A 13,779-nucleotide genomic window follows, 5' to 3' on the forward strand; every position below is an offset into this window, starting at 1 on the left:
ACCTGCCTTTCTAGTCACAAAATAATGTACACAGGATGTGTCTAAGTAGAGATGACGTCCCAATGGAGATAAGTGAGTTGAAAGAGTTCTGGTCAAGAATTTGAGTCCCTTTGAGTAGAGGCCCTAGGTTGGTTGAGTACTGTGCAGTGTGCCCAGGATGCCTGCAGAGGGCGCCACGAGCTCGCATCTCCTGCATACCTGCACCACTGCAGTCAAGCTGGCTCTGAGGGCTAGGGAGAGTGGAGACTGGGGCTCAACCTGGCTAAGCCCTGAAGGACTTGCCTCTGGGGGCTGAAGTCTGAATCAAATGTTCCTGGGAGTGGAGACAGAGTTAAAGGGACACCAGAGGTCTGTCCGGGCCCCCTGCCCCCCCTCATCCCCTGGGGATGGAGGTCTAAGCTCTACCTAGTGATAGGGTGTTGTGAGATGGGGGACCTTCTGGAGGAGGATAACAGGTTGTCCAAAATGGGCGCTGGATCTAAGGGGAGGCTATTTGGCTTTAGGGCTCCCTCGGTAAAACCCTAACTTCCCAACTGAGGTGAGAGCTGTGGGCAGAGGGCCGGGTCCCAGCCTAAGGGAGCACAGGCACCTGGGGTTCAGGCCACCTGAGGACACCCTGGCTTCCAAGAGGAGAGTTTGGGTGGGTCCAGGCTAGGAAGGGTGGGGAGGAGTCGGAGAGCAGGTGCCAGGGCCATACCCAATGATCTGAGCACCTGCTGTCACCCACTGTGTAGGCACCAGGGACAGTGGCTCAGGGATAATGACCCCTTCTTCAGGGAACAAGTGCATTTACAAGACAGATTGGTGCCAACCTCAGCTCTCCACCCAGCCTATCTCTGGGGTACCTAGTTGCAGGCTGCCTGACTTAACCTACCAATTAACCCTGGCAGGGGTATCCTACCCACTAATAACCATCATTAAGTGAGGGGGCGTGAGGCCGTCATGGCTTCTGAGGGCCTGAAGATGGGGAGGGCAAAGGTGCTAACCTCTTGGCCCCTGTACTCCTGGACTCCACTCCACGCCAGCGGCTGGAGGCCTTGGGGAGAGAGGCAGTGAGCCCCTGGGGGACAGAGGGAAGCCAGATGTTTCCTCCTGCTCTTTCACACGTGGCCCTGACACCCTCCCACCCGTCAGCACCGCCACCAGCTCCGGAAACAGGAGTCAATAATACAGGGGGAGGGGGCCTTGGATGTGTGGGAGGCAGGGGAGGGCGCTCCAGCAGCTCCTGGCTCGGAAGCACAGGTTGTGGGGCTGGAGGTGAGGCCATTGGAGAGGAGGGCAGTGGGAAGGTGAGGTGAGAGAGCTCCCTAACTCCAGGCTAGACTCCCTGGCTGGCACCAAAAGGAAGGGACACCACAGGGTGTAACAAGGGGGGGGGGGCGCCCAGGACGGGCAGGGAGGCAGGGAGTGAGCGAGTCTGCGCCAGGCCTTGGCTCCAGCCTTTTCCGGTCCTTATTGTCCTCGGTGAGAACAGGACATGGTTAGGTTCCCACTGCCCTGGCCCCCCAGCACTGCTCCCCAGGGGCTCAGGAAGGATGTTGGGAAATGAGAGAGCCAGAGACTGGTAGAGACAGAGATGCCGAGAGACACAAAGGGGAAAGGTTCAGTCAAAAGCCAGCATTGAAGTTCTTTGTGAGCAGAAAAGGCCGTGGGCGCTGTGGGAACTTTAAAAGAATAGGAAGCCCAAGGCCCTGCCCCTCAGAGGCCTCGAGCTGGACTCCTTCTGGACTTAGGGTCAGTCACAGAGCCGCCTCCTAAGCAAACAATGGCCGGAACCCCTGTGCAGGCACAGTTGATGGCACCTGATTGCTCTGCTTCAGGTAGCTTTATTTGCCTCTCTCCCAGCAGAGGGGAAGCTCCCCACACCCTACCTCCTGCCCCCAGGCTTGGGCTGAGAGTGAACTGGCCCCTCAGAGGTTGTGCTAGAAATACTGTTTGCTCGGCTTCCTAGGGAGACAGACAGGGAAGCCGCTGCAGGCCCCAGAGTGATGGAGAGTGCCTCACCTGGAGTGATGTGGAGTGCCTCACCTGGAGTGATGGGCAAAAGCCTGGTGGGGAGGCCCCAGAGCCAGCTGTCCCTCTCCTGGCCTTGCCACCAAGGGCTTGGGAGGGCTTGGGAAGGCTTGGGCGGGCGTCCTCCTCTCCAACTCACTCTCCTGGAGCTGGGCCCTCAGTGCTCGGCCACCATGCCTGGGACTCAGATCCCTTGTGTCTGTCTGTGCCCCAGATGTACCTCGAGATAAAGAAAAATGGACGGGATACCTGGGTGGCTCAGCGGTTGAGTGTCTGCCTTCCGCTCAGGGCAAGATCCCAGAGTCCCAGAATCGAGTCCTGTATCAGGCTCCCTGCATAGAGCCTACTTCTCCTGTCTCTGCCTCTCTCTGTGTCTCTCATGAAGAAGTAAATAAGATATTTAAAAAAAAAAAAAAGGAAAATGGAAACTTGTTTTTAGTTCTACATTTAACAAATGAATGCTTTTTTTTTTTTTAAAGATTTTATTTATTTATGCATGAGAGACACACACACACAGAGGCAGAGATACAGGCAGAGGGAGAAGCAGGCTTCATGCAGGGAGCCCGACATGGGACTCGATCCCGGGTCCCCAGGATCACACTCTGGGCTGAAGGTGGCATAAACCACTGAGCCACCCGGGCTGCCCACATGAACATTTTTTAACACAAAATTGCAATATATTATAATCATGCTAGTAACAAGATCATTAACAAGATTTTTAGAAAATTTTCCTTCACGGCAGAACAGTAGGCCCTATTTCATAATACAAAGTCCTGTGATAATGGGCATCCCAGCTTCATTGTACGAGTCTCTCTACTTCTGTATAATTTGGAAATTCTGTGATAGCAGATGGGGTCACTTGTGTGATGTGTTCCCTCTCTTGGTTCTGTCAGAGGCAGTGGGGGGATGGCTGCGCTTGGGGTGTGTTTGAGGCCCTGGCTGCTCAGACCCCAGGCCTGTGAGTAGCTCTTCTCTGAGAACTAGACACTAAAATAAATAAATAAATAAAATAAAATAGAAAAAGAACTAGACACTTAACCACCGAGCCACCTAGGCGTTCCTGGGTGTAGAGATTATTTAAAAATAAAAAATAAAAAAAAAAACAACACAAAAACAAAACCAATTTGATAAGCGAAGGCAGGGCTGCAGCTGAACTTCAGACCCACTGGTGCCATAACATTGCTGAGCTGATGCGGTTCCCACACAGGCTCTGGCCCCACCTCCTTCCCACCTCCCAGCCTGGCCTCTGCAGCCTCTGCAGCCTCCACAGCTCCTTGAGGTCTGGACACTGGCCTCCACTGGCATTCAGGTTTCCATGCAGCCACCTCTCTAAGAGTGACCTTCCTGACCACGCTGTGTGACACAGTGCCCTCTGTCACCCTCCTGCCCCTTCCCTGGCTCTCATTCTCTTCCCAGGGATGCTCATTACTTGATTCATTAAATGTTTATTTGTTTCTTGTCTGTCTCCCACCACTTACTTCACTGAAGCAGGAAATTTATCTGTTTTCACTGAATGCTTCATTGAAAGCAGGGAATTTGTCTGGTTTGTTCACCGGAATACGACTTGAGAGGTACTTGATACACATTTGTTAAATATGCTCAAACTTCTTGCAGTGACACACCATTGTCACGGATTTTTTTGTTTTTTGTTTTTTGTTTTCCATTGTCACGTTTTGAACTCTTCACCATCCTCTCTGCTTCAGTTCTAAATTGCTGAATCCCCAGAATCAACCAAGGACTTCCGTCTGCTGCCAGCCCCGTGGCCTGGGGCCTCCTCCCTCAGGCTAGCACCTTCTCCAGCTGACCACCTTCTCTGGGAAATCCTGCTGCACCCAGAGCCCCTCCTCAGAGCAGAAGCGCCATCTCCGATCTACCCTGTCCCCTCACCCTGCAGGTGATATTGGGTGTGTTGTTGTTAATTATATGTGTGTCTGTCCTGTTGCCTCTGTGGACGGTGGGGGCCCCTTAGGACAGGGATGAAGGCAACACAACCTGACTAACTAGACTTTCCCCAAGGACCCAGTAATCACCTTGGCACCTGTGGGCACCCGGAAAGCTTGGGTGGGTGCCTGACAGCAGACACAGGCACACCCAGGGTGTGTCCAGGGTCACCACTGACCTCAGGAGCCAACAACCTACAACACACACAGATACTCTTTTTTTTTTTTTTTAAGATTTTATTTTTATTCATGAGAGACACAGAGAAGCAGAGACAGGCAGAGGGAGAAGCAGGTTCCCCTGCAGGGAGCCCAAAGCAGGACTCGATCCCAGGACCCCAGGATCATGACCTGAGCCAAAGGCAGATGCTCAACCACTGAGCCACCCAGGTGCCACCCCCCCCACACACAGGTACTCTTAAGGGCCCTCTAGTCGCCTGGCCCTGGCCTGCTTTTTCCAGCCTCCTCTCTAGCTACTCTCCCCATCCCCGAAGCCATCGGCCCATCTGTCCCAGAGTCAGCCATGGATGTTAATTACTCCCGAGAACTCTCTTGCATATGCACCTTTGTGGAGGGTCCCAGGGCCCTGCATCCCAACCCCCTGCCTCTTCTACCTGAACAGCTCTCATGCCTCGTTCCAGTATCTGGGAGGCTTCAGGGCATCTGTGGAGCCTGGCCCCAGAAGCCAAGCCCTCATCCATGCCATGTCTGGTTTCACCCATTCCCCCTGTCTTCAATGCCCTGTTGAATGAGGCCACCCAGGTCTGGATTTTCTTTCTCTGACACCAAAGCTTGCAAAAGCTGATATCCGCCCCCCCACCCCCCCACCCCAAGCAGGAGCAAAGCCATCCATAGAAGTAATTTATCCCAGAAGATGCTAGGTAGGCTGGGAAGGTGAGTGATGATAACTATTCGTTACTAGAGGGACCAATGCCCGCTGCATGCTTACCACGGGCTGCACATTGTTGTAAGCATCGTACCTACATTCTCTCCTTCCATCTCTATGGCAACCTGGGGGGAGGACCAATGACTGGCTCCAGTATTTAGATGGGGAAATTGAGGCTCAGGAAGGTTATGTTATTTGCCCAAGGTCATACAACTAAGGTATAGTAAGAGCAGGGACCGAACCTCGGGATAACAAGGCTCTAAAATACCCCAATTTTTTAAAAAAATATATTTTATTTATTTATTCATGAGAGACAGAGAGAGAGAGAGAGAGAGAGAGGCAGAGACACAGGCAGAGGGAGAAGCAGGCTCCATGCAGGGAGCCCGACGTGGGACTCGATCCCAAGTCTCCAGGATCACATCCTGGGCTGAAGGCAGGTGCTAAACTGCTGAGCCACCCAGGGACCCCCCAAACTTTTTTTTTTAATAGTCTCCACACCCAGCATGGAGCCCAGCTTGGGGCTTGAATTCATGACCCTGAGATCAGGATCTGAACTGAGATCAAGAGTCAGATGCTTAACCGACTGAGCCACCCAGGCGCCCCTAAAATCCCAAACTTTTTAAAAAAAGATTTTATTGATTTATTCATGAGAGACACAGAGAGAGGCAGAGACAAAGACATAGGGAGAATCAGGCTCTACACAGAGAGCCCAATGTGGGACTCGATCCCTGGACCAGGATCACGCCCTGAGCTGAAGGCAGACGCTCAACTGCTGAGCCACCCAGCCGTCCCTAAAACCCCAAACTTTTAACCCCCAAGCTGTACTGCCTCTCATGCTCTGCTGTAATCACGTGTAGCGTGTCCTGTGGCAGCAGGGGAGTGATGGCCTGCACAAAGACGGAAGAGAAAGGGGTTGGATCATAAGAACCTACTGGCTTTTGCCCAGCCCCATCCAAGGTTGGGGATGCTGTGTCCAGCAGATGAGAGTCTCTGGAGTAGTTCTATTTCATGGGACCAGGAGAGCTGGGTCGGTCTCCCTGAAGAACATCAGAGATTAACTTGTCCTTCCCTCTATCCCTCATTTTACATTTAGGGAAGCCCTGCTGATTTGCCACACTGTCCTTGGTCCTGGAGCTACAATGTCCCTGGGCAGGCCACGCAGGGAAATAAAAACACTGCAGATCATCATGGTTAGTGCTACCTATTAAGATAGTCTGGGAGCTCAGAGGAGCAAGATGGTGGCCATCCCTGCAACTTTGGAGAACATGAAGTTTGAGTGGAACATAGAGAAATATGTACCCACATTTTCTTATGGCATATTTATGGTCTCACTTTTCACATTAAGTTTTCTGGGGTTTTGGGGGGGTTGTGTTTTTTTTGTTTTTGCTTTTTTTTTTAAGATTTTATTTGTTTATTCATGAGAGACACAGGAGAGAGAGGCAGAGACACAGGCAGAGGGAGAAGCAGGCTCCATGCAGGGAACCTGACATGGGACTCCATTCTGGGTCTCCAGGATCACACCCTGGGCCGAAGGCAGCGCTAAACCCCTGAGCCACCCACCCGGGCTTCCCACCTCCCTTTTTTTCCTAAATGCACTGGGGATTTATTTTCGGATAAGGCGTGAGGTTGGAATCTAACTTAATTTACTTTTTCAAATGGTAAGCTAGTTGCAAATGGTTTTTATTTTTTATTTTTAAAAGATTTTATTTATTTATTCATGAGAGACACAGAAGAGAAAGGCAGAGACACAGGCAGAGGGAGAAGCAAGCTCCATGCAGGAAGCCCAAGGTGGGACTTCATCCCCAGACTCCAGGATCATGCCCTGAGCTGAAGGCAGATGCTCAACCACTGAGCCACCCAGGAGTCCCTGCAAATGGTTTTTAAATCATCCATCTTCTCTTATTTGCTTGAGTTGCCATCTCTATCATATGCTAAATTGGTATTTTTTTATTTTTGTTTTATTTTTTAAAAAAATATTTTATTTATTCATTCATGAGAGACACACACAGACAGAGAGAGAGGGAGGCAGAGAAACAGGCAGAGGAAGAAGCAGGCTCCGTGCAGCAAGCCTGATGCTGGACTTGATCCTGGGACTCCAGGATCACACCCTGGGCTGAAGGCAGGCACTTTAACTGTTGAGCCAGTCAGGTGTCCCGGTATTTTTTTTTTTTCTAAAGATTTTATTTATTTATTTATGAGAGACACAGAGAGAGAGGCAGGCAGAGACATGCAGAGGGAGAAGCAGGCTTCATGCAGGGAGCCTGATGTGGGACTCTATCCTGGGTCTCCAGGATCATGCCCCAGGCCAAAGGCAGACGCTCAACTGCTGAGCCACCCAGGCATCCCAAAATTGATATATTTTTAATCTATTTCCTTAGTTTTTATTCTGTTTCATTGATCTAGGGAGAGAAGTGCTATACTGGAGTGGCAGCGTTTGCAAGCTCAGAAGTCACAGTTTGTGAGGTTTGCCTCAGTGCTCTCATTCGTGAAGTGGAGATAATAGTACCCGCATCGTATGGTGGCTGTGGAAGATTGAATGAGATAATGCACAGAAAGTGCTCATTGAATCAGTGAATGTCAGCTGCCATGATGATCCCTCCCTGCCCCGTTCAGGACCAAGTACCAGGATGGGGAGGGTGAAATCATTAAGCACTGAGCTTCAAGTTGGATGGCACAGCTCTGCTGCTCACTATCTGCAGGACCTTGGGCAAGTTACTTACCATTTACCATCTGTTGTAGCTTCCTCATTTATACATGGCAATATAAAAGTACCTACTGCAGCATGCTGTGAAAATTAAACATGACAATGTCCCATAGGGCACGACACATCACAGCCCTTCAATGAAGGGCTGATTATTATTATGTTATAATTTATTATCTTATGTGTTGTAGGACACATAAGATATATAATAATAACAATAAATACATAATTTATTATATTATGTATTATGGGGCACATAAGATATAATAAATACATAATTTATTATATTATGAGCTGTAGGGAAAGTAAAAATAAATATATAATTTATTATATTATGTGTTGTAGGGCAAGCCCCTTCTCATCTTCTTCCCCCAAAACTGTTCTGGGGAGTGGCAATCTTTCAGGGCCTGGTCTTCTTTGGGTGAACAAATAGAATTTCTGGATCTACAAAGCTGATACTGAACCCCTGAACTGTGCTGGAAGTCACTGTGACCAGTGAGGTCTTGCATGAGCAACCAATAGGGTTTTAGACAGAATGGGGAAGTGAGTGGAGTGGGGCTTTGAAGTTCACATAGCAAATTTAAAAAAACTAGTCTCCATGCCAATGTGGGGCTTCAACTCATGATCCTGAAATCAAGACCTGAGCTAAGATGGAGCTGGATGCTCAGGACGGCTGGGTGGCTCAGTGGTTGAGCGTCTGCCTTTGTCTCGGGGTGTGATCCTAGAATCTTGGGATTGAGTCCCACATTGGGCTCTCTGCATGGAGCCTGCTTCTCCTCCCTCTGCCTATGTCTCCGTGTCTCTTGTGAATAAATAAATAAAATCTTAAAAAAAAAAAAGTTGGATGCTCAACCAAGTGAGCCACCCAGGTGCCCCTCATAGAGCAAATTTCTAAACATGTCTTTAGGGATGCCTGGGTGGCTCAGGGGATTAGCGCCTGCCTTCAGCCCAGGGTGTGGTCCTGGAGTCCTGGGATGGAGTCCCACCACATTGGGCTCCCTACATGGAGCCTGCTTCTCCCTCTGCCTCTCTCTCTCTGTGTCTCTCATGAATAAATAAATAAAATCTTAAAAAAATAAAAATGTTTTTATTTTGTCTTAATTTTTACCTTAACAAAGGAATTTGCATAGTTTAAAAAGCCAATTAGTTTTATAAGGCACTTTATGAAAAATACCAGTCCCCTGTTCTAGTTCTCCTACCTCCATACGTGCTGCTCTAGATGGCACTCCTGGGCTTCTTGGCTTTCTTTGGGACACCTCGTATTTCTTAGTAACATAGTCCTATTGTTTCTTTTCTTCCATTTTATTTTTATTTTTTTTCTTTTCTTCCATTTTAGAAGATGAGGATATGGTTCTTTCAATTCATGACCCTCCTCGTGTCCTCCCCCCCGCCATGCATTCAAGTACATCATAATGTTTACTTAACTCCATACTCAGTGCCTACATTACTAAGGCTGTGAAAATAATCTTCAGAGCTGAGTTATGTCATGTCCCTACTAAGACTCTGTGAATCTATAAAAATTGCTTTTGTTAATTAACATCAAGGACATGAGACTGAGAAACTTCACTCTCTAATATCCTGTAGGTACTGACTTTGCGATTTGAAACTAATGGGTGAGAATGGGACGTCCCACTGTGGCCTAGAGATCTGAACCAGGTGCATTATGTCCACACAGAGAGGCAGCCTCAAATTCCAACCTCCCTGCAAAGCTTCAAAAGGGGGCATCTGGACACAGCACTCTACCTGTATCTTAATTATGTAGTTATCTATTACATAATTCCCTAAAATTAATTATCCTAATGTTGTGGTTACAAAGTGGACCCCAGTCCCCTTCTCAGCCCAGGCTTGCTGATGTCTGCCCTTACACCTGTGCTTGGCTTGAACCTGTCAAGACTCCGCGGCGTGTACGCCCCACCTGCACCTGTCCCCTGAGGCCTGTAAGCCTCACCTGCCTGCACCTGTGCCCTGGCCTTCTCTTTCACGTAGTTTCTTTCCTATGTACCTGACATGAATTCGTCCCTAAACCTCTCAATAGCTCGAACCCATCAGGTAATTCTCGGGCTCCACACTTTTCTTTCCTCCAAGACCTCCTGCTAGAGCCCCTGTTCCTCAGGGCGCCAGGGCAGTGAACTCCTGCGTCTAAGTATTAAAGACAACCTACTACCTCGGATGGAACAGCTCCCGAGGAATACGTGAGTCAAGTTTAGGGAGAACTAGTGACATTCCCATCTTCTTGCAAAGTTTGACAGTGTTCTCAGAAGGACGTCAGCCACCGTGGAGTGGGGTCCTGAGGGACAGAAGCGGCACCGAAGCCCCTGGGGACTCAGGCGGCCGTCAGAGGCCCCCAATTCCCAGAGGACCACCGCGAGGACTACAACTTCCAAAAGGCCAGGCAGAGGCAGAGCGCCGAAAGGACTACAACTCCCAGAATGCCGCGCAGAGGCCTAGCGAGAGGCGACGCCGCGAGAACTACAACTCACAGAAGGCTGCGCGAGCCGAGAGGCCTTCCGGACGCTGACGTAGGAGCCGCGCCGGGCTAGGGAGACGCGGGCGAAGGTGAGTGCGGCTTGAGGGTCCATAGCGGGGGTAGGGTGGGGTGGGGGCGACCTGGGCGAGAACCGCGGCGGAGCGGCCCCGCGGGCAGGTGATTCGGAGGGTGGGTGACGGGGACAGGTGGGGGGGCCGCGGGACGGACGGGACCGCGAGCTCTGCTTCCTCTCCCCGCAGTGCTCATGACGAAGTTAGCGCAGTGGCTTTGGGGACTGGCGCTCCTGGGCTCCACCTGGGCGGCCCTGACCACGGGGGCCCTGGGCCTGGAGCTGCCCTCGCCATGCCGGGAGGTACTGTGGCCACTCCCGGCCTACTTGCTAGTGTCCGCCGGCTGCTATGCCCTGGGCACGGTGGGGTACCGCGTGGCCACTTTTCACGACTGTGAGGACGCCGCCCGCGAGCTGCAGAGCCAGATCCAGGAGGCCCGCGCCGACTTAGCCCGCAGGGGGATGCGCTTCTGACACCCCAGCCCATTCCTACCCGACAGCCCTTCCTCCCGCGGCCCATTAAAGAGAAGTTTATTTTCTAACATTGTTTAGTTGGAGCATAGACAACGGGGACTTGGGGGTTCCGTGTACCAGCTGTGGGTCCCTCCTCCTCTTTGCTCCAAAGGAGGCAAAGACCCCTTCTTAAGATCTCTGATAGAAGTGTCATTTCCCTTTCTTGGTCCTGTTAACCGTGTCTGGAAGTACTTCTCAGCTTCTCTTCTTCCCAACACCCAGGCTCTGTTCTAAGGCCTCCACCGAGTTCGTGGTTCCTTCAGATACCTCTTAGGAGCCAACCTAGCAGGCCAAGACCAGCTGTGGGTGGGACCGTGGGCCTCTGCCCTTCACCAAACCAGGCAGGTTGAGAATCACCAAAAAGAGATTGAGCTTTGATGGGCAGGGGTAGGCAACAATTTATTTTAAGGCACACTCTGAAGATTTCACCCCAACCTCCACAATTAAAAAATATAATCTATAAAAAATAAGTGATTCATTTCCCAAGTCTCAGCCAATCTTCCAAGCAAAACACTTTCTTTGGTCCCTCGAGTCTCAGTGTTAGTTGTTAGTTTTTCTTTCCCACAACCCACTGCACTCATGGAGCTGGTCAGCAGACTGCTGAGACACAGAGCTCTCTTTGGTAGCAGGTTGGCATGAAGATGAGCAGTGGTCAGGTGAACTGTCTCAGGTTTGCAGGAGCTGATAGTTCCTGTCTGGCCCCTGCGAGTACTTCCAGAAAAGCCAGAGGCGAACAAGGCTGGTGAGGATCCCTGGTAGGTTGGGCACCTGAAGTCACAAGGGCTGCTATGAGGAGAGGATTTTCCACCTTTTATACCTATTGCCCATCCTTCTGCTCAGCTTACCATGATGTAGGGATCGCCCAGCTGAAACCCATAGAGGGTCCAGGAGGCAGAGGTGAGGAGGGTGGCAATGGTGAGTGGGAATGAGAGACGCTGGGTTGATTTCATCTGAATGATCTTGGCCTAGGGAAAAGGATGAAAGACCGCTATCCCAGACACATCATAAAGCTCCCATTTGTCTGAGAATTTCCTCAGAAAAAAGATCAAACATCCTCTCCCTCTTGTCTCCCAGTCACCTACTTCTACTGCCTGTCTTCCAGGATCTTCCTTCCTTTGGAATGTAGGCTACAGTCTCAGGCTATGGGATCCTGACCCTTCTTATCTCCCCCACTTCCCTGCACAGCCCCCACTCACCAAGTCAGCCAGTGGTGAGAGGTACATACTGATGGTGAAGCCACTGCAGAAGAGGCCCAGCTGCTGAAGCTGGGTCTCCAGGTTGGGCACCAGGAGCCAAAAGTAGCCAAAGCCTAGGAGAAGGACCCCCACCAGGGTTGCAGTCTGAAGGAGCACCGGCCGCTGCAGGGGAGAGAGGAACCTTTCTTTTAGGTGTCCCAGGAGTCCTCTCTGATGGCCCGGCTGGAATTAGTTCATCCTGCCCTCTCTCCTGCTCCAGTGGGGGAGGTAACCTTCGCTAAGCCTCCAGTATAGCTCTTGCTGCAGCCTCCTCCCCACCAGTAACAAACCCATGTCTGATCCCCCCCCACAGCACTGGAGGTTTCTAGAAGAGAAGGCTTGTATTGGTGTGAACTTGGTATACACAGTAGGAACCTAATAAATGCTGGTGTGATTGGGGAAGCAGAGCTAATCAACTTTTTTCCCAGTCCTGACTCTGAAGGAACTCTCAGAGACAAAAGCCCGCTCCCCTCAGTTTGTTGGGCAACAAGGCACCATGGGGCTGAGCAGAACTACCAGCTTGCCAGAGATAGCGAGGGTGGGGGATTGCTCAGTGTGTGAGTCCCAGAGGCTGGCTTCATGGAGGAAGGACGACTGCAAGACCGCAGACTGGAGGGCCCTTCCAGGAAAGGGTGGCAGTGCCAGCCTGTCATCTTCTAGGAAGCAGTGTTTACTCTGCCAGCAAGGCAGGGAGGGTGTGCAGCACAGAGGTGGGTCCCAGGGAGGGCCGCTACCTTCCGAGGGCAGTAGTGCACATACACCAAGATATACAGGGTCTGAAGCACAGCACCCGTGGCGTTCACGAAGATCAGGATCCCGTCACCCTTCAAGGCCCCGTAACTCAGCCAACTCAGGTTGCTGCAGAGTGGACAAGACGGTCATTCGGGAAGGGGATGGGAGGGGGACCCGGCGTTCCTCCTCCCCCCAATCCCCACCTCCCTCAACTTCTCCCGCCGCAGACGCCCGTCTCACTTGATGTCCGTAGTGAGAAAGGGCAGGAACTGGACATTGTCCACGCTACGGGTCATCCGCATGTGCCTGAGGTCCGAGCTGTAATGGAGCCCCGAAAGTAGAGGTGAGAGATGGGAAGAGAGAAGCGGGCTGCTGGGGAGTCGAAATCCCCGACACCTGTGGTCGTCCCCGGACAACTGCAGGTCTCGGCCCCGCCCCGTCTCTCTGGCCTCTCCTTCAGGTGCCCCGGCTCCCTCGACCCGAATCCACTTTGACCCAGGTTTCGGACGCAGCCTGGGGCTGCGCCCACGTCCATGTCCCCTCTCCCTTCCTGACTTCCAGCGCCTGCCCCCGCCTAGCCCAGCCGCACTCTCACAGGCCGGTGGAGTACATGGCGAGGGTGAAGAGCACGCAAGCCCCGGAAAGGAGTGAGTCAGCCACGCCGCCCGGCTCCATCTCCCCCGGGGTCGGATCCCGAGCTGCCCGCCGGCGTCAACTAGCTGGCCCGGAGCCCGCCCCGACGGAGCTCCGCCCCCGCGCGCCGCCGTCCGCCGGAAATGGGCCCGCAGCCCCGCCCACACGGACGTCCAGCCGGAACCATGCCCCGCCCCTGCAGGTGCTCACGCGCGCTGAAGCCCGGGTCGGATGTTTCCTTCCGGGTCCCAGCTGCTACCTGGTCCCGGCTCCGCGGACCTGCCTGGTCCCCGCCGCCCCTCAACGCTCTGCTTACCCCTTGGCTCACTCGGACCCCAGCCTCCAGTCTTGCCCGTGACCGACGTGGCCGCCCACAAAGCAAAGCTTGCTGAACCTTTGCGGCCAGGAGCCCCGGACCACGGCTCCCCGGCCCAGGCTTTGAGGCTCCCCGGTCTGAAGCCTCTTGCCGGGCTTTCAGCCATGCTGCTGTGTGCCTTGGCCAGTCTGCTGGAGCGCCAGCCTCTGACCCCTAGTCTGCCCGACTAGGCTGCTGGGAACTTCCCCTGCGGCAGCCCACTGCCCCGGTGGCTGG

The 13,779-nt window shown here is 52.3% G+C and overlaps 2 protein-coding genes across 7 annotated transcripts; one reads left to right on the plus strand and one right to left on the minus strand.

Annotated features, from left to right (window-relative positions):
* Positions 1 to 10,269: 10,269 nt before the first annotated feature.
* DPM3 (dolichyl-phosphate mannosyltransferase subunit 3, regulatory) lies at positions 10,270 to 10,616 on the plus strand. The gene has a single exon (XM_025430995.3). The coding sequence runs from the start codon at positions 10,270 to 10,272 to the stop codon at positions 10,546 to 10,548; it is 279 nt and encodes a 92-aa protein (XP_025286780.3). The 3' UTR covers positions 10,549 to 10,616.
* Positions 10,617 to 10,960: 344 nt separating this feature from the next.
* SLC50A1 (solute carrier family 50 member 1) lies at positions 10,961 to 13,396 on the minus strand. Of its 6 annotated transcripts, none has more exons than XM_049112588.1 (6): positions 13,150 to 13,392; positions 12,795 to 12,872; positions 12,557 to 12,680; positions 11,813 to 11,945; positions 11,433 to 11,552; positions 10,961 to 11,339 (listed from the first exon to the last, which is right to left on the minus strand). In XM_049112588.1, exons 1-6 carry the CDS (start codon positions 13,227 to 13,229, stop codon positions 11,254 to 11,256), a joined length of 621 nt encoding a protein of 206 aa, XP_048968545.1. In that variant the 5' UTR covers positions 13,230 to 13,392; the 3' UTR covers positions 10,961 to 11,253. The 6 variants fall into 6 exon arrangements, with proteins under 6 accessions (XP_048968545.1, XP_025286771.3, XP_048968544.1 ...); XM_025430986.3 differs by having other exon boundaries at positions 11,784 to 11,945; positions 13,150 to 13,378; XM_049112587.1 differs by having other exon boundaries at positions 10,961 to 11,355; positions 13,150 to 13,370.
* Between the last annotated feature and the right edge of the window lie 383 nt (positions 13,397 to 13,779).

The sequence above is a fragment of the Canis lupus genome, chromosome 7, assembly GCF_003254725.2.
Source record: "Canis lupus dingo isolate Sandy chromosome 7, ASM325472v2, whole genome shotgun sequence".
NCBI classification, from domain to species: Eukaryota; Metazoa; Chordata; class Mammalia; order Carnivora; family Canidae; genus Canis; species Canis lupus.

Bases quoted from the DNA above. Each gene is read 5' to 3' on its own strand.
- DPM3 (XM_025430995.3), top strand. From the start codon at position 10,270: ATGACGAAGTTAGCGCAGTGGCTTTGGGGACTGGCGCTCCTGGGCTCC.
- SLC50A1 (XM_025430986.3), bottom strand. From the start codon at position 13,229: ATGGAGCCGGGCGGCGTGGCTGACTCACTCCTTTCCGGGGCTTGCGTG. The intron at 12,873-13,149 runs GTGAGAGTGCGG...GCTCCATTACAG, and splicing joins GCCATGTACTCCACCGGCCT to CTCGGACCTCAGGCACATGC. The intron at 12,681-12,794 runs GTGAGACGGGCG...TCCACTCTGCAG, and splicing joins TTTCTCACTACGGACATCAA to CAACCTGAGTTGGCTGAGTT.